The sequence below is a fragment of the Rana temporaria genome, chromosome 5 (genome assembly GCF_905171775.1).
Source record: "Rana temporaria chromosome 5, aRanTem1.1, whole genome shotgun sequence".
Taxonomy (NCBI): Eukaryota; Metazoa; Chordata; class Amphibia; order Anura; family Ranidae; genus Rana; species Rana temporaria.
This window is the reverse complement of record NC_053493.1, coordinates 233,364,348-233,389,964: the sequence shown is the minus strand read 5'-3', so window position 1 is coordinate 233,389,964 and position 25,617 is coordinate 233,364,348. Positions and strand designations below refer to the sequence as shown.

At 45.3% G+C, this 25,617-nt stretch overlaps 2 protein-coding genes across 2 annotated transcripts in view; both read right to left on the bottom strand.

Annotated features, from left to right (window-relative positions):
* The window catches only part of LOC120941211 (pentraxin fusion protein-like), a 55,579-nt gene extending 49,987 nt beyond the window's left edge, over positions 1–5,592 (bottom strand). Inside the window, exons 1-2 of the mRNA XM_040354514.1 lie at positions 5,568–5,592; positions 1,726–1,779 (exon numbers count right to left, since the gene is read on the bottom strand). Coding sequence (XP_040210448.1) covers positions 1,726–1,779; positions 5,568–5,592 — 79 coding nt within the window. The remainder of the gene's footprint in view (positions 1–1,725; positions 1,780–5,567) is intronic.
* Positions 5,593–5,752: 160 nt separating this feature from the next.
* Positions 5,753–25,617, bottom strand: part of LOC120941210 — a 61,557-nt gene continuing 41,692 nt past the window's right edge. The window contains exons 17-21 of the mRNA XM_040354513.1: positions 18,105–18,158; positions 10,268–10,550; positions 9,059–9,231; positions 6,907–6,960; positions 5,753–6,006 (exon numbers count right to left, since the gene is read on the bottom strand). Of these exons, the coding sequence (XP_040210447.1) occupies positions 5,753–6,006; positions 6,907–6,960; positions 9,059–9,231; positions 10,268–10,550; positions 18,105–18,158 (818 nt within the window). The remainder of the gene's footprint in view (positions 6,007–6,906; positions 6,961–9,058; positions 9,232–10,267; positions 10,551–18,104; positions 18,159–25,617) is intronic.

Here is a 25,617-nt window from a genome sequence, read left to right as displayed (position 1 = left end):
GATCCCTATCACTGTCGCTGTCGAACAGTAAGATGCTGGACTCTTGGGGGCTGGGGGGGGGTAGTACAGGCAACGGTGTAATGGTGGTACTACTGTGAGTCGGGACCGACGACTCAGTGGCACTGCTGTGCCCCATGTAGTCCACCACTACTTGAGCCTGAGATGGCAATATCGGGCGGCTGCCCGATGGGAAGAACTCCCGGATCAGGCGTACTCCCCTTGCACCCGATCCTCTACCACTAGTAGGGGCACGAGAGGTACCCCGTGCTGGCAGCGATCCAGCACTGGGAGTAACTCCCCTACCCCTACTGCCACGGCCACGGATGCCGCTCATAATTGCTGATATGTGTGTGGGGGGGTTAAACTTTATTGGGGGGGAAAATGTGAACAAAATGTGTTTTTGTGTTTTTTTTACAAGACAGGCACGCAGACAAAGACGTACACAGACAGCTACTAAACTATAAGAAAAGTAGTACACCAGACAAGGACTACAAAATTAAAGAAAAAAAAAAAAAGCACTAAACAAACACTAACTTTTTTTTTTTTTTTTTTTTTAAACACAAAACACAGACACTAAACACACACTAAGCTAAGCTAGATGAAATAAATGTACACTAACAGTGTGTACACTTACTACACAAAATTTAACTAAACTGAACACAAAACTTAGCTTTTATAAAAGCTCTTTAGGGAAAACTAAACAAAATTTGAACTGAGATGCCTATCAAATATCACTGAACAGCGAACCTGCAAGATCTAACAGTAACACAAGATGAACAAAACTTAGCTTTTAGAAAAGCTCTTTTATAAAGCTCAGATCAATATGTGTTCTGAAATCTCTTGCAAATATAACTGAACAGGGAGGATTGCAGGATCAAACAGTAACACAAATGAAAAAAACAGCACAAAACAGCACAAAACGTAGCTTTGAAAAAAGCTCTTGGGTCTATTGCTTTGAAAAAAGCAGTTGATATACTGGAAAAGATCCACTGGAATCACTAAATAGCAATGCTGGTGATGATCTAAATCAATCAAGAACAAAGACACAGGAAACCAGGAAACCAGGAACACAGAAACAGCCTCCACACTCTATAGCAAGCTTCTGAATCTGCAATGAAATGGTGCTGGGAGTGAGCTTATATAATGTCCATGCAGGCAGGTTCCTATTGGTTGCTAACCTGTGACGAGTGTGGAAGGAGAACTCTGATTGGCTCTGATGCAAAAGGGCGGAGCAAATAATCGCGCAATATTCCTATTGCCGAATATTCGCATTGCGAATATTCGGCAATATAAAATGATCGCTTCAGCTACTCGGCCCAATGGCTCTAATCATACCAGCAATGCTTTCAGACGTCTATGGAGATCACTAGGATGTGATCTGTTTTAAAAATGAAACTGTAAAAATCGCTCTGATGCGGAAGATCGGGGCGAGGAAAATAATCGCGCGATATTGCGTTTGCCGAATAATCGCATTGCGATCTTTCTGGAAAATTCAATGAACGCTTCAGCTACTCGGCCCAGGGTCTCTAATGATACCAGCAATGCTTTTAGACGTCGATGGAGATATCTAGGATGTGATCTGATTCAAAAAAAAAATTGTAAAAAATCGAATATTCGGAATTGCGAATATTCACCGCGAATTTCGAAATATAGCGCGATTTCTCGAATATGCTATATTCGAGTCGAATATTCGCAATGCGAATATTCGTGAGCAACACTAATTACCTCCATGACTTGGCTGCTGGAACTCGTCATCTCCAACCAAGGTAGGGCTACCACCTAAGAAGTTAAAACACAATGGGATGTTTAGATAAACTTAAAGGACAGGTCCTCACTGCTTAGATTAATTCAACCAAAGCTCAATGAAACATAATAATCAGCAACAAATGGCAACATATTGTCTAATGGCCCACTAATAATACATTTTATATTGCAGAAACTTTCCTGTAGAAGTGGGGGGGGGGGTTCCGGAGACGGTCATTATAATAGAAAACTAATTTCCAGGATTAACATTTAATCCGTAAATATTTAGGCCCGGATTCACACAGCACTTGCGCTGACGTATCTCGAGATACCGGGCCCACAAAACTAAGATACGCCTAAAAACAGGCTTAATTCCACCGACGTAACTTGCCTACGCCGGCGTAGAGTGGGCGCATATTTACGCTGGACGCATGTGGCGCTCCCATTGATTTTCTATTTAAATTGTGCAAATGAGGAAGATACGGCGATTCACGAACGTACGTGCGCCCGACGCAGGCTACGCGATGTGCGCGTAAGTTGTACGTCCGGCGTAAAGTTAAGCCCCATAAAGCAGGTGTAACCCAGCAGCAGACATGCAAAGGTCTGCCCCAGGGAACACAAGCCAGCGTATTTTACGTAGTTTACGTTGGACGTGAATATGGCTGGGCGTAGAGTACGTTCACGCCGTAGGCAGTGATCTGGCGTATCTTAGGCAGTTGTTCCGACGTGGTTCTGAGCATGCGCAGAACGATGTGTCCACGTCCCGGTGCATGCGCAGTTGGTGATACGTATCTGTCTGGCGCTCGGGCCCATCATTTGCATGAGGTCACGCCTCATTAGCATGGCTCACGCCCACTTCCACTTACGCCGACTCACGCCTTGGAAACCCAGCGCAGTTTTGGAAGCATTGGCTTTGTGAATTCAATGCTTCCCTCTCTGCGCTGCGTCGGCGTAGCGTACAGGAGATACGCTATGGCGGCATAAATGTGCGCCGCTGTCTGTGAATCCGGGCCTTAAAGTTTATGATATATATAAAGATCCGGGCAGGTAAGTATATCAGAGAAGCTTTGTTGTGAGCTCAAACGGGAAGTTAGAAGCCCAATGGATTTTTGGGACACATCTGAATAGGCGTAGACCTGGCAGATGTGGCATATGTTGGCGCAAGAATGTTTGGCTAATGTTCGTGTGTGATGGGGCACTCAGCGTGCGCTACTTGCTGACGCCTTGCTGGTTTTTCATCTGCTTCCTGTATCCTGTGTTCCCGTATGCTCTATACTCTTGAATGACCAACTCGGCTTGTTCCCGGTCTTCAGCTTCTCGCCTGGCTCTGACCTCAGCTTTCTCTTACAGACTCTGCTTCTGCTAGCTCCCAGTGTACGGCCCCAGCTTGTTCCTCACTTTTGCTTCTGATCCTCTGTGTATGACCCTGGCACCAGTGGCGGCCCCTATTGCAGAATTTCAATACAGGTTTTTTTTTTTAGAAAACACATGATTAGAGCCTGGGGCTCTAATTGGCTTAAAAAAATGGTGGGCTCGGGGGGCGCAGAACACTGTACCCCCGAGCCCACCCACTTGTGTGACGTTAGCAAATTTATATTCGCTAATGTCTTCCTGTTTCTCCTCTATGGCCAATCAGGAAGCGGCTCCTGAGACCCCATTGGCCGTGAGTCCAAAGACCCCATTAGCCAGGAGGAGAAGTCCTGATTAACCAGGAGGAGAAGACAGAGGGGGCCCACGAACATTTGCATGGAAGAAAACCATCGGGCCTTCAGGAAAAAACTTAAGACCCACCTCTTCTGAAGGACCTGGACGAAATGGGACAAAGTGCCTTGAGGCGATTCAGTTCGCATTTGTAGCGCTATACAAGTTCTCACTCACATAGAGGCCGGGACATAGAGGAGGCGGACTTGGGGGAAGCCGCGGCCCATGGATGCAAACACAGAGGAGAACCGCTCTCCTCCTCCCTAAGTGAGCCAGCAACCAGGGGGGTGTGGGTATGGTGCACTGTGGCGGGGCTGGAGCGACGGGGGGGCCGTGGTCAGGTCCGTCTGTCCCCCCGACCGATGTAGCACCAGCCGACTCCCTATTAGGCCTTCAGCTCTAGTCTGCTGCTCAGACCTACCTGCTCATCTAAGTATCATTAAGCCTACCGTCATCCTGGTCTGGCTCTGCCTTCAGAAGGAGTCCCTTCAAGACCGTTGGCAACCTGCGCTTTCTTGGGCACAAAATCTACTGTCACCACCTTCAGGGGTGCTCTGCACTCAGCCACAAGGAGAGCCCTCTCATCACGTCGGCCTCCGACCAAAGTACGTGACACGTAATAAATAACTTGCGATACTCGACTCTTGACAATATTTGGGGTGACCACCAAAATGTCCCACAAAGTTACCTGATTCTCCAATGTAGGAGACTGGTGGATGTGCAGGTCTGTGGGGGGGGGGGGGACTTGTCAAAATTTGGCAGCCGCTAAAAGGCCTGCGGGTCGAATCTGGCCGGCCAGGCCTTGTCATGTGGCACCATGTACTCAGTTTTTCAGGGAGGTACTAGAGGCGGGCCAGATAGGAGAGAGCAGAGATGCAATAATGCACTTTGTACAGTATGTATTGTACCCCTAAACCCTGCACTATGTACAGTATGTAGCGCACCCCTAAACCCTGCACTTTGTACAGTATGTATTGTACCCCTAAACCTTGCACTTTGTACAGTATATAGCGCACCCCTAAACCCTGCACTTTGTACAGTATGTAGTGTACCTCTAAACCCTGCACTATGTACAGTATTTAGCGCACCCCACTAAACCCTGCACTTTGTACAGTATGTATTGTACCCCCAAACCCTGCACTTTGTACAGTATATAGCACACCCCTAAACCCTGCACTTTGTACAGTATGTAGCTCTCCCCTAAACCCTGCACTCTGTATACAATGCACCCCTGAGCTCTGTGCACAGGATACCCTTGAAACTGCGCTCTGTACATAGCGCACCTCTGAACCCTATTATGTAATGCACTCCTGAACTCTTTCCAGTTCGATTGTTGGTTTCCCAGTGCATCCTGGGATATCTCATACTTGCAATACCTCCAAAACAAAGCAAAGCTAAAAGATGAATAAAAAGCCCCTCAGAAGCTGCAGGTGTTGTAAGTGAGTGATGTCATATACAGTACTTCTTTGGAGGATTTAGAGATTCTTTGGAGCACAAGGAAAGCAACAGCGGGATCATTTTTGAAGCGAAGCAAACGCAACATATGAACAGGACTGTAAGGTGATCATTTTATTTAGGGACAGGAGCTTTGACTGGTTTTGACATTTATACAGCAATCAATGTTATAAAAATGCACTGATTACTGTATAAATGACACTGGCAGGGAAGGGGTTAACACTAGGGGGCAATCAAGGGGTTAAATGTTTCCCTGGGAGTCGATTCTAACTGTGGGGGGAGGGGACTGACTGGAGGAGGAAAGAGATCTCTGTTCCTAATCACAAGGAACAGCAGATCTCTCTACTGCCCTGTCAGAACGGGGATCTGTCTGTTTACATTGACAGATCCCTGTTCTGGCTCTCTGTGCAGCATTTGCGGGTGGTCAGCAGGCATCGCGGCTGCCAGCTACACGCATCGGCTCTGGCATCGCGCAGCGGGCATACACTCCTATCATTCTTAAAGCGGCCAACGTACACCTAGGGTGATTAGCCTAGGAGAACCAACCAGCCGCAGTATAACAACGGCGGCTGCCCTGTCAGAACGGGGATCTGTCTGTTTACATTGACAGATCCCCATTCTGGCTCTCGGTGGAGCGATCGCGGGTGGCCGGCGGGCATCGCGGCCACCGGCCACACGCATCAGCTCCGGCATCGCTCTTAAATTGCCTGATGTACATCTACGGTTATCCGTCCAGGAGAGCCAACCTGCCGCAGTATAACGATGGCGGCTGGTTATTAAGCGGTTAAGCAAGCCCTAACACTTCATGTAATCTGGTCAATGAATGTACTAAACTAAGCAAAAAAACAGGTTCTCACATGCTGCTATTCTTCCAGTCCGAGCCATTGTGTCCGACACGAATCTCGGCCCCGGTGAGATCAGAACCACCTCTATTGGTCAGTGCCACGGAGTGAATTGTATAGGTTTTACGAAGATCTGTTCTCCACCATGGCTCGTACTCCTCTTCGGTTATGGCACACTTGGTTGGATCTTGTGGTGGCTTCACCTCAGCGTTGGTCTTTGTACTGGACAGAGATACCTTGGACAGTATAATTTCTTTTGCAAAAACTGAAAAATAATCAGAAGACCGATTATTGTAAGGAGACAACGGATTGCCTCAGGAGGGATCAGGAAGGATTTGTTTAATTTCTTGGGCATTTTAGACCATTCTTTATAAGAGTTTCTACCTTCTTCTGGGTTACCTGCAGGTTTAGGACTCTGTGGGGTTAGATTTATGGATCCCCTTTACCAGAACACTAGGATCAGCAAAGAAGCTCAAAAACCCTCTGCCCACAATTTTACTTTACCTCTTGTGGAAATTGGGCCACAGAAGAGACCAGAGTCTGGTATCAACATTATCGATTAAGTATCTTCTTAGCTTATTAGAAGTGCCCTCAGACCGACTTTTATAGTGATATTAACCGGTTCCGACCAGCTCACGCAGATATACTGCTGCAGAATGGCTCTCCTGGGCGAGGACATTTAAGGCTTTGCCCAGGAGAGCCACTAGAGCGAGCACCGCCAGAGGCACGCCCGCTGCACAGCGGAGAATCGCATCTTATGCATTAGGGTGAAAAAACATCCAACGCTTACAAGCCCCCCCAGCCCCCGTTTACTTATCTGAGCCCTCAAAAAGTCCCACGTCGTGAACACGCTGGCTTCTCGGCCCGGGCTTCATTGGATGATTGATAGCAGCGCAGTCATTGGCTCCCGAACTTCATTTTTGGGGCTCATCGTACGTCTTGTACGTCACTGCGTTCTTGACGTTTGGAATTTCCGACAACATTTGTGTGACCGTGTGTATGCAACACAAGTTTGAGCCAACATTCTGTCTGAAAAAAATCCACGGTTTTGTTGTCGGAATGTCCGATCGTCTGTACGCGGCATTAGAGAACCAAGCGGGCACATGACTCGCAGGTAACAATTGCTCAGAAGGCCTTATTTGCACTACTTAAACCAGACACTTACCCGTTTCTACTTTCGACTTAGATACTTTATTTCCATCTTCATCTTTTGGTTTCACTGAGGAAATGTAACAAAAAAAAGAAACATTTTGTAATATGCTTTATTCAGAGCTATACTGTATATTTATATATATATGTCACAAATTTCCCTGATGATCATATGTATCCCTTTCAACAGTAAAACTCTAATGAAAATGTGTATCAAAGCTTAGATACCAGGGCAACCACTTTTTTCATATTAACAGAGGTTATCCGATGCAGGAATCCCCCGAAATGTCATTAGGTGGCACATGGAGAGACTTCTGGAGGACGTCGCTGTCCCACCACACATGGAGAGACTTCTGGGGAATGTCGCTGTCCCACCACACATTGAGAGACTTCTGGAGGACGTTGCTGTCCCACCACACATGGAGAGACTTCTGGAGGATGTCGCTGTCCCACCACACATGCAGAGACCTCTGGGGAATGTCGCTGTCCCACCACACATGGAGAGACTTTTGTAGGACATCGCTGTCCCACCACACATGGAGAGACTTTTGTAGGACGTCGCTGTCCCACCACACATGGAGAGACTTTTGTAGGACGTCACTGTCCCACCACACATGGAGAGACTTCTGGGAAACGTCGCTGTTCCACCACACATGGAGAGACTTCTGGGAAACATTGCTGTCCCACCACACATGGAGAGTCTTCTGGAGGACGTCGCTGTCGCACCACACATGGAGAGACTTCTGGGAAACGTCGCTGTCCCACCACACATGGACTGACTTCTGGAGGGTGTTGCTGTCCCATGGTGGCACTCACTAAAGCTGCTTCCTTTTCCAGAGCCCTCCCTATGTCTTCCATGAGGAACTCACTGCTAACTGATACACTGTAACAAAATCTTTCTACACACCTACTGCTTGCCACTGTGACCAGGGCTTGTTTCCGTGGCATCAATGACATCAGTTTGAGATGCTTCTGTGATCATTCAGAATTCGAAGACAGGTGCACCTGTGGTTGACCTCCTTCTGACCTTTGGTTGACCTCCTTCTGACCTGTGGTTCAACTCCTTCTGATCTGTGATTGACCCCCTTCTGACCTGTGATTGACCCCCTTCTGACCTGTGGCTGATCTCCTTCTGACCTGTGGCTGATCTCCTTCTGACCTGTGATTGACACCCTTCTGACCTGTGATTGACCCCCTTCTGACCTGTGATTGAACCCCTTCTGACCTGTGGCTGATCTCCTTCTGACCTGTGATTGACACCCTTCTGACCTGTGGCTGATCTCCTTCTGACCTGTGATTGACCCCCTTCTGACCTGTGGCTGATCTCCTTCTGACCTGTGGCTGATCTCCTCCTGACCTGTGATTGACACCCTTCTGACCTGTGATTGACCCCCTTCTGACCTGTGATTGACCCCCTTCTGACCTGTGGCTGATCTCCTTCTGACCTGTGATTGACACCCTTCTGACCTGTGGCTGATCTCCTTCTGACCTGTGATTGACACCCTTCTGACCTGTGGTTGACTACCTTCTGACCTGTGGTTGACTACCTTCTGACCTGTGGTTGACTACCTTCTGACCTGTGATTGATATCCTTCTGACTTGTGGTTGACCTCCTTCTGACCTGTGGCTGATATCCTTCTGACCTGTGGCTGATCTCCTTCTGACCTGTGGCTGACCTCCTTCTGACCTGTGGATGTCAATTTTGTTTGGAAAACACGTAGCACGACCACACCGTTGTCAGTTAAAGCGATGCAGTGGCGAATCGCAAAAAGTGCTCTGGTCTTTGGCCAGCCAAATGGTCCGGGGCTTAAGCGGTTAAGGTGGTAGTCGGCGTAGTTTTCATTGCAAGTGCTTTGTGAATCAGGCACTTGCGATGAAAACTTGCGGCGGTGTAACGTATCTACGATACGTTACGCCGCCGCAGTTCTATGTGAATCTGGCCCTCGGTGCCTTATCTGCATTTAATTAGCCTCAGAACTCATGTAATTTATATGACTTATATTATATGACTTGATTTATACCCACCCTGCAGATATTACAGCAACAATCACAGCTTACTGTTTGTATCTACAGTTTAAACAGAAACTCCCCATGCGACGCGGATCTCGTCCAGTAATACAAAATGTTCTCTTAGTCCAACAGCCCTTTCATAGGGAGCGGTTACTGACCTTCTCTGTCCTCTGATTGGCTCTCGGTGGGTTTGGCAAACACCTGAACTTCACAGATATGTAGCCACTCCTTGCGTTTCGGGATAACAATGGACACATAGCGCCCTTCCATTCCTTCACAGTCAAAGTAGAAGGTGTCTCCGGGATCAAGGTGGGATGGAATCTGAGCACATCTGAGGACAAACACAACAAATCATTGTATCTTTTACCAGAATTCTCCACCATCAGTTCAGCTCTCACACCAGGCCTGGACTGGCCAAAGGGCATACCGGGCATATGCCCAGTGGGCCGCGGCGGCCCGCGGGCATGTCACGTCTCCCCCAGTGTAACATGCAGAGGGTCCAGAACTGTTAGAGAGGTGTCTGTGTAACAAACTGTGGGGGCTGTGTCGATCATAGGTCCCCTGGACCCGAAACTTGGCACACATGTAGCCCCATTTCTCCTCTACAAGTGTGCAAAGTTTGTTGTCTGGGGGACCTATGGCTGGGGAGCACCGATTTTTCAAATCCTAGCACCCCTTCCATAGACTCCCATGTTAAACGTCAGTGTCGTCATGGACACAGTGAGGTATGGACACAGTGAGGCATGGGCACAGGGAGGCATGGGCACCTGCTCTTTAATACCTAAGGGGCGGGGGCCAACCGGTGATCTCACCTGCTGAACCCGCCCCCTTGTGACATCATTGACTTAGGGCATGCTGGCTCATTGACGTCACAAAGGGTGGTGTCTCCTATATTCACTGGTTGTTAGGGACGCTGGCGGCCCTGCTCTTGAGTCAGGGATCTTAACGCTGCCTGAGCACAGCAACGTTAAGGTCCCCTCAAAACTGGGGTAATGCATTGGGTAAGTTAGACGGCCGTGAGGCCCATGTGAGTGTGAGGCCTTAGGCGACTGCCTAATTTGCCTAATTAAAGAGCCGCCTCTGCCCAGCATGCACCTCTCTCAGTAAATCCAGGAAGACAAATGAACTGGGCTTCAGGAACTGGCCGTTTCCATCATGGAAACGGCCAGAAGATCGATGAGAAGATATACAGCAAGTTTTTGCACAGATTTAGGAACCGATCCTGAAATATTGATATGTTTGGCAGAATATTCAGTGTAATGAGTTTAAGATTGCAAAAAAAAAAAAAAAAAGATTATGACCCGGAGCACCGCTTTAGATTCCTTGAAACGCTGATCCTGTTGAGTAGTATTAGTAAATACGCTTACCTGGGATTGGCTCGATCTTTGGAGTCCCCTATGCGGATCTCGGCCCCATAGAACCTCTGCGTGCAGCAATCGCTTCGAATGGTTAGGACGACGGATGAAACATTCATTCTGGATTTTAAATCCACCGTCCACCAAGGTTCCCATTCCTCACTGGTGTGGGTACAGCTGCCACCATAGAAATCGCTATTGAGATTTTCATCAATGGCCAACGCAGCTTCTCTGCCATATATGTACCCGCCGTATGATGGCTGAGATGCTAATCCTTGTGGGGCCATATTTGTAGCTGGAAAAGACCAATTCGGCTGTTGTATTTACATAAGTATAACTAATATCATCACATTTATTACAATAAAATGTCTTTATTCATAGCATGCTCTTTAAAAAATGATTGCTTATAACCTGGGCTTTTTTTCTCAGAGAATAGGTGCAGGAACTCCCTCTTTCTGGAGTCACCTCTTGTGTCCACCCCCTACCCACCTCCGAGCATCATTCCTTGGTTTCACCCCCTACCCACCTCCGAGCATCATTCCTTGGTTTCACCCCCTACTCACCTCTGAGCACAATTCCTTGGTTTCACCCCCTACCCACCTCCGAGCACCATTCCTTGGTTTCACCCCCTACCCACCTCTGAGCATCATTCCTTGGTTTCACCCACCTCCGAGCACCATTCCTTAGTTTCACCCCCTACCCACCTCCGAGCATCATTCCTTGGTTTCACCCCCTACCCACCTCCGAGCATCATTCCTTGGTTTCACCCCCTACCCACCTCCGAGCACCACTCCTTGGTTTCACCCCCTACCCACCTCCGAGCATCATTCCTTGGTTCCACCCCCTACCCACCTCTGAGCACCATTCCTTGGTTTCACCCCCTACCCACCTCCGAGCACCATTCCTTGGTTTCACCCCCTACCCACCTCTGAGCATCATTCAGACAGAATTCTCACCGCTCCAGGTGAGCCTCGTGATGATCAGGGGTTGTTGAACCACCAGGGTGCTGGCAATGCGGTAATAGCAAAAAAACAAAAGAACAAAAGCTGGACAGCCGCACTCCAAAATTTTCTTTAAAAGAGATGTCTTTATTTTCAACTGTGCATACAGTCACTGCAAGCCCACAAAAATCAGTATGGCCAACGTTTCACACTGGCGTCAGTGCTTAGTCATGGCTAGCAAGGTTCACACTACAAATGAAATATATACACAAAACATACAATCATGTGATGAAAAGCCCTGCCTACAGCAGGGAGGAATCAATTAAGTTAATCAAGCAGTAAATCAAACGGCACTTTAAACAGCTGAAATATGGGTTAAACCTCCCTCAAGTGTGTCCCTTTGTAAAAAAGGGAGAAAGCGTAAAAAACACAGATTGACTTGTGAAAAACCTGTGTATAAATGAAAATCAAAATGAAATGACAATGAAGATAAACAAATATATAAAAATAGAAATACCCATAAAATTACTTATAAAGTTTCTCAAAATCAGACCACAACATATATGTATAGGTATAGTCTCACTTAAAAAATAAGAAATAATTATAATAATAAAAAAATTCTCTATTATGTGTATACATGTACATATATATATATATATATATATAGAAGCGCTCTGATCCGTGGTCATTTAGTGACTCAAAAATGCATAAGTTATTGGAATAAATTAATTAGTGAAGCCAAAATAGACCTATTTTAGTGAATAAACTGTGAAATAGCAAAATCAAATAATAAATTGATGGGAGAATCGCTACATGAATGGACATTAAGTTAAAGTTCAATAGTGAGTAAGACCTTATAATGAATGAGTCAGTGAAAACAAAATCATATGGATATGATGTGTGTGAACATCATGCAGGTAATGACAACATCTGTTAAGATGCCTTACCCAATAAATGTGATCGTGATGAACATGGTAACGGTTATTTTACAATTAGGTAGATGATGATCTAGTGCAAAAGTCTGAGGTCAAGTGTGGTAATGTGCAATCGATCTGTCTAAATATTTATCCATTCAGAGGTCTAATACATGAATGTAAGAGTATACATAATAAAGAAGCTGGTTATGCTCTGAAAGAGCAGACCAGCGACCATATACATATAAGTGTTGGGTTTTTTTTTTTTTTTTTTTTTTTTTTTTTTTTTTTGAGCATCATTCCTTGGTTTCACCCCCTACCCACCTCTGAGCACCATTCCTTGGTTTCACCCCCTACCCATCTCCGAGCATCATTCCTTGGTTTCACCCCCTACCCACCTCCGAGCATCATTCCTTGGTTTCACGCCCTACCCATCTCCGAAGCACCATTCCTTGGTTTCACCCTCTACCCACCTCCAAGCATCATTCCTTGGTTTCACCCCCTACCCACCTCCGAAGCACCATTCCTTGGTTTCACCCCCTACCCACCTCCGAGCACCATTCCTTGGTTTCACCCCCTTCCCACTTCCGAGTACCATTCCTTAGTTTCACCCCCTACCCACCTCTGAGCACCACTCCTTGGTTTCACCCCCTACCCACCTCCGAGCACCACTCCTTGGTTTCACCCCCTACCCACTTTTGAGCACCATTCCTTGGTTTCACCCCCTACCCACCTCCGAAGCACCATTCCTTGGTTTCACCCCCTACCCACCTCCGAGCATCATTCCTTGGTTTCACGCCCTACCCATCTCTAAAGCATCATTCCTTGGTTTAACCCCCTACCCACCTCCAAGCATCATTCCTTGGTTTCACCCCCTACCCACCTCCGAAGCACCATTCCTTGGTTTCACCCCCTACCCACCTCTGAGCACCACTCCTTGGTTTCACCCCCTACCCACCTCCGAGCACCACTCCTTGGTTTCACCCCCTACCCACTTCTGAGCATCATTCCTTTGTTTCACCCCCTACCCACCTCCGAAGCACCATTCCTTGGTTTCACCCCCTACCCACCTCCGAGCATCATTCCTTGGTTTCACCCCCTACCCACCTCCGAGCATCATTCCTTGGTTCCACCCCCTACCCACCTCTGAGCACCATTCCTTGGTTTCACCCCCTACCCACCTCCGAGCACCATTCCTTGGTTTCACCCCCTTACCCACCTCTGAGCATCATTCCTTGGTTTCACCCCCTACCCACCTCTGAGCATCATTCCTTGGTTTCACCCACCTCCGAGCACCATTCCTTAGTTTCACCCCCTACCCACCTCTGAGCATCATTCCTTGGTTTCACCCCTACCCACCTCTGAGCATCATTCCTTGGTTTCACCCCCTACCCACCTCCGAGCATCATTCCTTGGTTTCACCCCCTACCCACCTCTGAGCATCATTCCTTGGTTTCACCCCCTACCCACCTCCGAGCATCATTCCTTGGTTTCACGCCCTACCCATCTCCGAAGCACCATTCCTTGGTTTCACCCTCTACCCACCTCCAAGCATCATTCCTTGGTTTCACCCCCTATCCACCTCCGAAGCACCATTCCTTGGTTTCACCCCCTACCCACCTCTGAGCACCACTCCTTGGTTTCACCCCCTACCCACATCTGAGCACCATTCCTTGGTTTCACCCCCTACCCACCTCCGAGCATCATTCCTTGGTTTCACGCCCTACCCATCTCTGAAGCATCATTCCTTGGTTTCACCCCCTACCCACCTCCAAGCATCATTCCTTGGTTTCACCCCCTACCCACCTCCGAAGCACCATTCCTTGGTTTCACCCCCTACCCACCTCTGAGCACCACTCCTTGGTTTCACCCCCTACCCACCTCCGAGCACCACTCCTTGGTTTCACCCCCTACCCACTTCTGAGCATCATTCCTTTGTTTCACCCCCTACCCACCTCCGAAGCACCATTCCTTGGTTTCACCCCCTACCCACCTCCGAACATCATTCCTTGGTTTCACCCCCTACCCACCTCCGAGCATCATTCCTTGGTTCCACCCCCTACCCACCTCTGAGCACCATTCCTTGGTTTCACCCCCTACCCACCTTTCAGTAATGGATACAAAACCAAGTATCAATTTGTGGTGCTAAGTAATTTGTATGTAATTTGTTAATGATAGGAAGTAAAATAGATCCACTGAAGCCAACAACAATGGAGCCCCCCTCAGCAACAATAGACTCTGAACAGCTAGCAGCAATAAACCCCTCCCTCCACAGTAGATGTCTCCCAGCAACAATAGATCCCCCACCAGTGACAACTACCTCCTCAGCAACAATAGACCCTTCCACTGAAAAAATAGATCCCCTCCAGCAACAATAGATCCCCCAGCAGCCAGCATTAATAGACCCTGCAGTACACCCCAGCATCCCTTGCCATTACATAAATTCAATACTAGAGGTGCCGCAACTGCGTTCCCCTGCGTTCCTGCTGAAAAAAAGGCCCTGCTTATAACAGTGATCATCATTGTTATAAGCAATCATAGTGTGTAAAAAAAAAAAAAAATCCTGGTCACTTCCCTAGAGTAGTACAGTATCGCCATGGTAACACTGTACTGCTCTTTAGACAGTGTGTAAAAAAATCATAAAACATTTAAATAAAATCACCACCACAGCAGTCATATGGTGACACTATACTGCTCTGGGGACAATATGTAAGAAGAAAAAAAATGTTTTTAAGTAACTTCTTCATTTTCCCAAAAATTGTGACAAAAAAAAAAAAAATATGACTTGAAAAAACTCTCCATGCCTCTTACTAAATACCTTGGACTGTCTCCTTACCAAAAAGGACATTTTGGGGGGTATTTGTACTGTCCCAGGATTTTAGGGCCACAAGAAATTAGATCGGCCGTCAGTACAGTGCCTGGAAAAAGTATTCATACCTCTTGAAATTCCCCACATGTTGTCATGTTACATACAAATACATAAATGTATTTTATTGGGATTTTATGTGATGGACCAACACAAAGTGTCACATAATTGTGAAGTGGAAGGAAAATGATAAACAATTTTTATTTTTTTTTACAAATAAATCTGTGAAAAGTGTGGGGGAGGGGCATTTGTATGCAGCCAATTTTACTCTGATACCCCCAACTAAAATCTAGGAGAACCAATTGCCTTCAGAAGTCACCTAATTAGTAAATAGAGTCCACCTGTGTGTCATTTAACCACTTAAGGACCGCCTCCTGCACATTTACGTCGGCAGAATGGCACGGCTGGGCACAAGCACGTACAGGTACGTCCTCTTTAAGTGCCCAGCCGTGGGTCGCGACCCGGTCGGAAGCTCCGTGACCGCGGGACCCGTGGATCCGATCGCTGCTGGAGTCCCGTGATCGGTCCCCGGAGCTGAAGAACGGGGAGAGCTGTGTGTAAACACACCTTCCCCGTTCTTCACTGTGGCGCCGTCATCAATCGTGTGTTCCCTTTTATAGGGAAACACAATCGATGACGTCATACCTACAGCCACACCCCCTTACAGTTAGAAACAGACATGAGGTCACACTTAACCGCTTCAGTGCCCCCTTGTGGTTAACTCCCAAACTGCAATTGCCATTTTCACAGTAAACAGTGCATTTTTATAGCATTTTTTGCTGTGAAAATGACAATGGTCCCAAAAATGTGTCAAAATTGTCCGAAGTGTCCGCCATAATGTCGCAGTCACGAAAAATATCGCTGATCTCCGCCATTAGTAGTAAAAAAAAATTATTAATAAAAATGCAATAAAACTATCCCCTATTTTGTAAATGCTATAAATTTTGCACAAACCAATCGCTAAACACTTATTGCGATTTTTTTATCAAAAATAGGTAGAAGAATACGTATCGGCCTAAACTGAGGAAAACAATTTTTTTATAGATTTTTGGGGGATATTTATTATAGCAACAAGTAAAAATATAGCATTTTTTTAAAAAAAAATTACGCTCAATTTTTGTTTATAGCGCAAAAAATAAAAACCACAGAGGTGATCAAATACCACCAAAAGAAAGCTCTATTTGTGGGAAAAAAAGGACGCCAATTTTGTTTGGGAGCCAAAAACTGTCTGGGTCCTTTAGCTGCCTAAAGGTCCGGGTCTTAAGTGGTTAATCTCAGTATAAATACAGCCGTTGTTCTTCACAATTATGTGACACTTTGTGTTGGTCCATCACATAAAATCCCAATAAAATACATTTACGTTTTTGGTTGTAACATCAAAAAATGTGGAGCATTTCAAGGGGTGTGAATAATTTTTCAAGGCATTGTACATCAGGATTGATCAATTTGCAGATATATTTTATAGTTTGCGGATACATTTCACACGGGCTAAATAACATGGACTGATTTTGTTGTTTTTACCAAAGAAATGTAGCAGAATACATGTTGACCCAAACTGATGAAGAAGAATTATTTATTTTGCAAAACTTTATAACAGAAATTAAGAAAAACATTTTTTTTTTCATAATATTTGGCCTTTTTTAACCACTTACCGCCCGCCAATGACAGATTGACGGCGGCAAAGTGGTTGCAGAATCCTGACTGGACGTCATATGACATCCTCAGCATTCTGAGCCGCTGCGTGCCCCCGGGGGCGCGCATCGCGGCGATCGTTGTTGCAGGGTGTCAGTCTGACACCCCGCAACACCGATCTCAGTAAAGAGTCTCTCACGGAGACTTTTTACCACGTGATCAGCCGTGTCCAACCACGGCTGCTCACGATGTAAACAGGAAGAGCCGTTGATGGCTCTTCCTCACTCGCGTCTGACAGACGCGAGTAGAGGAGAGCCGATCAGCGGCTCTCCTGACAGGGGGGGTTCGCGATGGAAAAAAAAAAAGTCTGAAAATAAATAAATAAAAAGTCTGGAAAAAAAAGATGCCAATCAGTGCCCACAAATGGGCACTGACTGGCAACATAAGTAAATCAGTGCCGCCCCACAGTGTCCATCAGTGCCGCCCCACAGTGTCCATCAGTGCCACCCCACAATGTCCATCAGTGCCACCCCACAGTGTCCATCAGTGCCACCCCACAGTGAACATCAGTGCCACCCCACAGTGCCCATCTGTGCCACCCATAAGTGCCGCCCATGAGTGCCCATCTGTGCCGCCTATGAGTGCCCAGTGCCGCCCATGAGTGCCCATCAGTGCTGCCCATGAGTGCCCATCAGTGCCGCCCATGAGTGCCCATGTGTGCCCATCAGTGCCGCCTATGTGTGCCCATCAGTGCCGCCTATGAGTGCCCATCAGTGCCGCACACCAGTGCCGCCAATCAGTGCAACCTCATCTGTGCCCGTCAGTACTACCTCATCGATGTCCATCAGTGCCATATCATCTGTGCCCATCAGTGCCGCCATATCAGTGCCCGTAATTGAAAGAGAAAACTTACTTATTTACAAAAAAAATTACAGAAAAAATAAAAACGTAATTTTTTTACACAATTTTCAGTCTTTTTTTAGTTGTTGCGCAAAAAAAATCGCAGAGGTGATCAAATACCACCAAAAGAAAGCTCTATTTGTGGGAAAAAAAGGACGCCAATTTTGTTTGGGTACAGTGTAGCATGACCGCGCAATTGCCATTCAAAGTGCGACAGTGCTGAAAGCTGAAAATTGGCTTGGGCGGGAAGGTGCGTAAGTGCCCGGTATGGAAGGGGTTAATTTGTAAAAAATAAAAAAACTCATGATTGTGGATTAAATACCATCAAAACAAAACGATCTGTCTTAAAAAAAAAAATGATACAAATTTTCCGCATGAAAATTGGCCTGGGCAGGCCTTGGTGAAAGTGTCCGGTATCCGCTTAATCAGCGTTTTTAAGTGTAGCTTTTATTTATTTTTCTTTTTTAACTTTTTTTTTTTAATGGATAAAAAAACGCTAACAAACGCTGGCGTCTGCGTAGTTTGAGCGTTTTTAGGTGTATTTCACAATTTTTTGGCGTTTCGCGTTTGTTAGCGTTTTTTTTTGTGATTCTTACCACCGTGGTTTTTCTCCCTCAGTTCAACATCTTCATCCCAGGAACAATAGGAAACTGTAAAGAATGCAGAAATGTAAGTATAAAGTAATAATAGTTTAATGTAATGTACTGAGATGAAACACTTCAGCACTAGAGCAATTTTTAATTTTTTTTCCACACATGTAAAAATTTGCATTTGTTGCTGTAAAATAACTTCACCCCTCCCTCCAGAACATTGAATATTTTTCTGAAAGCAATTTTTTTACTACAATTATTTCTGTATTTAATTGTTTATTTAACTATTTTTTTAATTATTTATTTTTATTTTCAATTTTTTTTTTTTTACTACAATTATTTCTGTATTTAATTGTTTATTTAACTATTTTTTTAATTATTTATCTTTATTTTCAAATATTAATGTTATATATATTTCTAAAAGCAGAGTACCTGTAGAATAAAAAGATAGGCCCGGATCCAGGAAGCAGTTACGCTATTGATAGCTCCGGCGTATCTTTGTTTTGTATCTACAAAACAAAGATACGCCTGAAGCTGGGCTAGATCCGACTGACGTACGTCTTAGTACGCCGTCGGATCTAAGGTGCATATTTACGCTGGCCGCTAGGTGGCGCTTCCGTCGATTTCCGCGTCGAGTATGCAAATTAGCTAGATACGCCAACCCACAAATGTACGTCCGTCTGGCGCATTTTTTTAACATCGTTTATGTAAGGCTTTTTTCGGCGTAAAGTTACCCCTGCTCTATGAGGCGTACACAATGTTAAGTATGGACGTCGGGCCAGCGTCAAATTTTCCGTTGTGTACGTCGTTTGTGTAAAACGTTCGCGAATAGGGCTTTGCATAAATTACGTTCACGTCGTCTAGGCATTGAGCAAGGGGTAATTTCATTTGAAATTTCGACGTGATACTGAGCATGCACGCGCATGCGCCGTACGAAAAAGCGTCATTTACGTAGGGTCAATTTGAATTCCGCGCCCTTACGCCGGGAGATTTACGCTACGCCGCCGTAGCTTTAGAGGCAAGTGCTTTGTGAATACAGCACTTGCCTCTCAAAGTAGCGGCGGCGTAGCGTAACTACAATACACTACGCCTGCCTAAAATTACGACACGCTACGTGGATCTGGCCCACAGTTGTTGCAATTTTTTTATGTCACCCGATGTTTGTCCAACTGTTTGGGGGAAAAAAATATTTTATTTGTAGCACGACCGCTCAATATAATACCCAATTTTTTGGTAAAATATAAGCTCCATGCACACTGAAGCTGATAAGGCTCCATTCACACCTAGGCGTTTTCACGCCCGACGCTATTGCAGCCTGCAATACGCTGGAGGGGTGATTTTAACATTGTCGGCTATGGAGATGGTTCACATCTCCACGCCGAACGCCGAAACGCTGTACGCCTGAAGCTCAAAACAAGTCCCGGACCTTTTTTTCAGGCGGCTTTCGGCATTCGGCATAGCCGACAATGTTGATCACCCCTCCGGCGTATGTTAGGCTTAAAAAACACTGCGTTTTGTCGCGGCAAATCGCTGGACAAAACACCCTGCAATTTGTCGCGCCAAATCGCGGTAAAATACGCCGCTTTCAGGTGTAAATGCAGCCTAAAAGCTATAAAAAAACGCCAGTAGCTTTGCAGGGAGCCTTTCAAAGTTTTTTAGCGTTTTTGCAATAGCTTTAATCAGCGTTTTTTAGTGTAGCTTTTATTTCTTTTTCTTTTTTAATTTTTTTTTTTAATGGATAAAAAAACGCTAAAAAACACTGGCGCCGGCGTAGTTTGAGCGTTTTTAGGCGTATTTCCAAATTTTTCGGTGTTTGGCGTTTTTTTGCGTTTTTACCCAGCCGAAAAACGGCACTTTGAACGCAAATTTCGGGCGTTCAGAAAAAAAGCCAATAAACTCCAAAGCTCAGTAACACTAAAAAACGCCCAGGTGTGCATGGGCACATAGCTAACATAGAGTTCAGTTAATGGGCTTAAAAAAAAAAAAAAAAAAGCCAAAATGCCGATAAACTGCAGTTTATCAGCTTCAGTGTGCATGGAGCCCAAAACATTCTGTCAAGTAAATAGATACAGTGAGGGAAAAAGTATCCTATCATGGGGGTGGGGGGGGGGGGGGTTATCCCTTGTGATGGAAATAAAGTTGATTAAAAAAAAAACATAAAGGTAAAAAAAAAAAATTAACATTTTTAAAAAAAAATGTAAAAAAAAATATTAAAAATGTAAAATGTTTTAAAAAATTTACATAAAAGAAATAATAAAATAATAACAAATAAATAAACGATAATCACACCACACTTGTAAAAATATCACCAGGAAGGTTGGCGCAAGAGTAATAATTCTAGCCCCCCCCCCCCCCCCACAGTGTAACTATAAACCTGGTAGCCTGCAAAGGTTTTTTTTTTTTTTTTTTTTTTTATACTTAATCGTAAGTATTGCGGTTTCTATGACAGCCAACCAATGGGGCAGAAGGGCCTTGACCCTACCCCCTGCTGGTCGAAACCCAATAACATTTAACAGAAAGAAAAAAATAAATTTTGAAATTATTTTCGCCCTCTCCCCTCCCCCCCATGGCTCCCAGGGGTCTCGTCCTATTCTCCTCGAAGATAACTCCTAACAAATTCAGTTAAGGAAACTATGTTTGCATATCCCTTTGATAGTAATCAGTAAAAGGGCAAACGGGAGGTGCAAGTGGGTTAATTCCCACTTACACATTTCCTGTTCCTAACAGACCCTGACTCTCTCAGCATAGCTCCATGTTTTTTTGTATTCCTTCCATTTTGCCCATTTCTCCCTATATTCCCCATTCCTTTCCAGATGGCTGTCCCTTAGTTCTTCTAACCTGTACGTTTCCTCTACTTCGTCGATCCAGTTCCAGACATGGGGGCTTTCCTTCTCCTGCCACTTTTTGGGAATGAGTCTCTTGGCTGCGTTTAAGAGATGGGGTAGTAAAGACTGCTTATATTTTTTTACCCCTGCAAGACTGCCGTGGAAGAGCACAGCCCATGGGTCTTTCTTTATCTCCTCCCCCGTTATGACCTTTATTTGGGTCAATATTGTGTCCCAATAGCTTTGAATTTTTGGGCATAGCCACCATAAATGGGCCATCGTGCCTATTTCTGAACAACCCCGCCAGCACTCAGCGGGCTGGCTTGCTTTAAATTTATTAGCTTTATCCGGGGTGATATACCACCCTGAGAAACACTTGTAATTTGCTTCGGCTGTGCGAACGTCTATTGCAGATGAGTGGGTTAAATGAATGATCCTCTGAAAAGTGTTTGTCCCTCTCGTGATACCTAACTCTTTTTCCCATTTATCTATAAAAGGTGCTTCTCCCCGAGACCCTATCTTGACCAATATCCCGTAAAGTTTAGTGATAGTGCCCTTTGAATTCTTGGATTTACAAATCCTCTCAAGTGGAGTCAGCTCCGCCTCCGTCCGTAGTGGGCGGGGGAGGTGCCGCACAAAGTGATGCAGCTGGGAATAATGCCACCTATCGAGATTCCAACAGTCCGTTTTGGATTTCAAATCTCCGTAGGTCATTATCTCTCCGTCTTTAATGATATCTCCTAAGTGCACTGTGTCTTTCCTAATCCAGTTCCCTCCAACTTTGTTTTCCCCAGGTGCAAAATAAGGATTTTCTTTTAAATTCATTAGTGGGGAATTAAATTTCCCTTCTAGTTGTGCCTGAGTTCTATCCCATATTCTTAAAGTGTGTCGTGTTATATCGTGTGTTTTGTGATCTAGTGCTCTGTGTTGTGTAGGAATCCATATGATATTATTCAAATATTTGCTAGTTAACGCTTTCTCAATTTGCACCCATCTTTTATCTGGCCTGTCCCATGCCCATTCAACCGCCCGCGATAGGACCGCCGCTTTATAGTAACTTTTAATGTCCGGAACACCCAACCCGCCACGCGGCTTTCCCTGTTTTAGTGTGGAGAGGGATATTCTATGCTTCTTGTTTTTCCATACATAGTTTAATAGCAAGGTATTTAGAATGCTCAAAAATTGCTGTGGAAGGGCGATTGGTACCAGTAAAAATTTATAAAGAATTTTTGGAACTACAACCATCTTCAGCATATTTATGCGTCCGATCCATGATATGGGTTTGTTTGCCGTGCTTTTTAATTCGTTCTTGATCTCATTTAGTAAGGGAACATAGTTTATTTTATACATCTTCTGTACTTTATTGGCAAGTTTAATACCTAAATACTTTAGTTCTTTAGTCCAGGGAAAGGCACATACTTCCTTTACTAATCCTACCTCGCTTTTATTTAAATTAATATTCAAAATTTCAGATTTATTTATATTTATTTTAAAGTTAGAAATATCACCGTATTGTTTCAATACTTTGGTGAGCTTTGGAATGGATTTGACCGGGTTGGTTACATAAAATAATATATCATCGGCGAACGCCGATAATTTATGTTCCTCCCCGTCTACTCTTACTCCATTTATATCAGGATCCTTACGGATCGTAGCCAACAGTGGCTCCAATGATAAAATGAAAAGAAGGGGTGACAGGGGGCACCCCTGCCTTGTTCCATTTTTCATTTCGAATGGTTCCGATAACGTTCCGTTTATTTTAATTTTTGCGGTAGGGTGGAGGTACAATGTTTTGATCCAACGGGACATCCTATAACCTATTCCCATGGCAATAAGGGTCTCCGTCATGAGCCCCCAGTCTACCCTGTCAAAAGCTTTTTCAGCGGAGTAGACCGGGGGATTTAGTCTGCCTGATGGTCTGAAGCAGGAGAATTGCCCTTAGGCTATTGTCTTTGCCCTCTCTGTTGGGTACAAATCCTACTTGGTCGGAGTGCACCAAAAAGTGCATAACCCCCTTCAGGCGTCCTGCAAGGATTTTGGCAAACAGCTTGATGTCTGAATTTAACAGCGAAATAGGCCTGTATCCCGAACAGAGAGAGCTGTCTTTCCCTTCTTTCAAAATTATAGCGACCATGGCCGCTGTTGCTTCACTGCTGGCTTCGAATTCGGAGCCTAGCCCATTAAAGTATTTGCACAACCTTGGAATCAGTATATTGCTAAATCTCTTATAGTACATGGTAGAAAACCCGTCCGGGCCCGGGCTTTTTCCGCCCGTAGTGGTATTTAATGCTATTTTAATTTCTGCCTCGGTTATGGGGCGGTCCATATTCAAAATCTCCGTCTCCTCCAATCTAGGAAGTCCTGCCTTTACAAAAAAAGTCTCTGGTCTCTTCCTCCCTTTCCCCTTCCTGCCAACCTGGGTGTTTTATTGTATATAATTCCTCATAATATTTTTTGAAACAGTCCGCGATTTCGGGAGTTGCATAAACCAAGTTCCCATTTTTCCCCTTCATTTTTTCAATGTAGTTCCTAGTTTTCTTTTTTTGCGCCATTTTGGCTAAAAGCTTACTTGGTTTATTACCCCATATGTACCTCTCCTTGGAAATGCAGTTTAGTTTGTACCTTGCTTCCTGTTCCATGATTTCCTTAAGTGCATCTCTTTTCAGGGTTAGATTAAGGTAGGTCTCTTTTAGTCTTTGCTCTTTATGTTTGCTTTCTAGGATCTCTATCTCTTTCCTCAGGGAGTTGGCTTTACTTTTCCTTTCTTTTTTTTTTTTAGCGCCCTCGGCAATTAAGATTCCTCTAATGTACGCTTTGTGCGTCTCCCATAGGGTTGCACTGGAAATCCCTGCTGTATCGTTGATAAGAAAGAATTGTTTTAGTTCGGCCTCCACTCTTCTAGCCCCTCCTTCGTCTCGAATCAGGCTATCATCTAGGCGCCACACCGGCCGCTGCCTCTTTTGTGTGGATAATATAATTTTCATTGTTATTGGAGCATGGTCTGACACCGTCATGATTCCAATTTCAGTCTCTGTGATAGAGTCGAGCAGCCCGTGATCCGCCAGGATGTAGTCTATTCTGGAGTACGTTCCGTGGGGAGGGGAGAAAAATGTATAGTCCTGTTCTTTTGGATGAAAAATCCGCCAAACGTCCACTAATTGGCGTTCGTGTAGCTTATGTTTGATTTTCTGTAAATGCTCATTTTTTGTCACCTTCCCACGGAACGTACTATCTTCTGTCGGATTAAATACGAAGTTTAAATCCCCCATCAGTATTATGTATCCCTCAGCAAAATTATTCAGTTTTCCCAGAATTTTACCTAAGTATTGGATTGGGTGTACGTTTGGAGCGTATATATTTGCTAGAGTATAGATAACATTTTCGAACTTTATTTTGAGAAATAAAAATCTCCCTTCGGGATCCGTCAACCTCGCCTCAAGCGTGAATCCAAAGCCTCTTGTAAACCCGATAGCCACACCCCTTGCTCGTTTAGAGATGGAATCACCATAAAACCAAATGGGGTACGCCGGGGAGTATAACTTAATGTTTGCATCTATGGTCAAGTGCGATTCTTGAATAAATACCACATCCGCTCTGAGTTGTTCAATCTCGGCCAGAACTTTTAATCTTTTGACAGCTGAATTTAGACCCTTTACATTATAGGATAAAAATTTTACTTCTGTCATTTCCTATTACTGGGTCGTTTCCTTGAACGTGCTGGACTTTCTAATAGATCCCCTGGGAGCCATATTCCCTATTCCCTCCCTATTTTGAAGGGGGAGAGAGTTCTCTCCCCTTCCAAACCCACCCCTCTGTCTCCCCCTCCCCCCCCCTTGCCTAGGCCAGTGCATCGCCTCTGAACCGTGGGGATCCTCGGTATCCCCTACCCGTCGGTTCTTTTGGATGAGGTGTAGCACTCAGCGCCCCTCCCACACATTGTCTCCTGGAATTTCCCAGGGGATCGATCTTGTATGTGTGGGGGTACGGATCCTCCCTTCTTGTTCCCCACTCTAGTCACCCCCCCTCCATCCCTCCCCCCTCTCCTCCCCTCTGTGCCAATTTCTCAGGGCCACTCCAGGGGGCAGCTATTTTCTAATCGCTATTCAACCCATCCGGGTAATTCAATCGCTGGTATATCCAGTTTACGGCAGAACCCTTCCAAGTCCTCGGGGAATGTTAGTTTAGCTGATATTCCCTCTCTATACCCTATCAGGCACGCCGGGAACCCCCATTGGTAATTTATATTAGATTTCCGCATCTGTTCCAATAAGGGTTTTAAGTGCCTTCTTCTAGACAGGGTTTCCCAGGCCAAATCCGTGAAAATCTGGATCTCCGTCCCGTCATAGGATAAGGGAGGCTTTCTTCTCAGTTTTTGCCAGATTTCCTCTTTGTCTTCGAAGTGTCTGAACCTGGCAATTATGTCCCTGTACCAATTTCCTCCTCCCTCCCTAGTCTTTCCCACTCGATGTACTCGTTCTAGTTTTAGGGGACCTTCCAAGCCGTTATTTAGGAGGGGGAGGAGCAAATCATTGAGAATTTTCCTCAGGTCTTCCCCCTTCTCCTCCTTGACCGATCGTAACCTCAGGTTTTGCCTTCTATTACGGTTCTCGTAATCTTCCAGACGATATTGCAGCAGCCTCTGATTTTGTTTCATATTCAGATGTTGGATGTTTAATTCTTTTATTTCGAGGTCC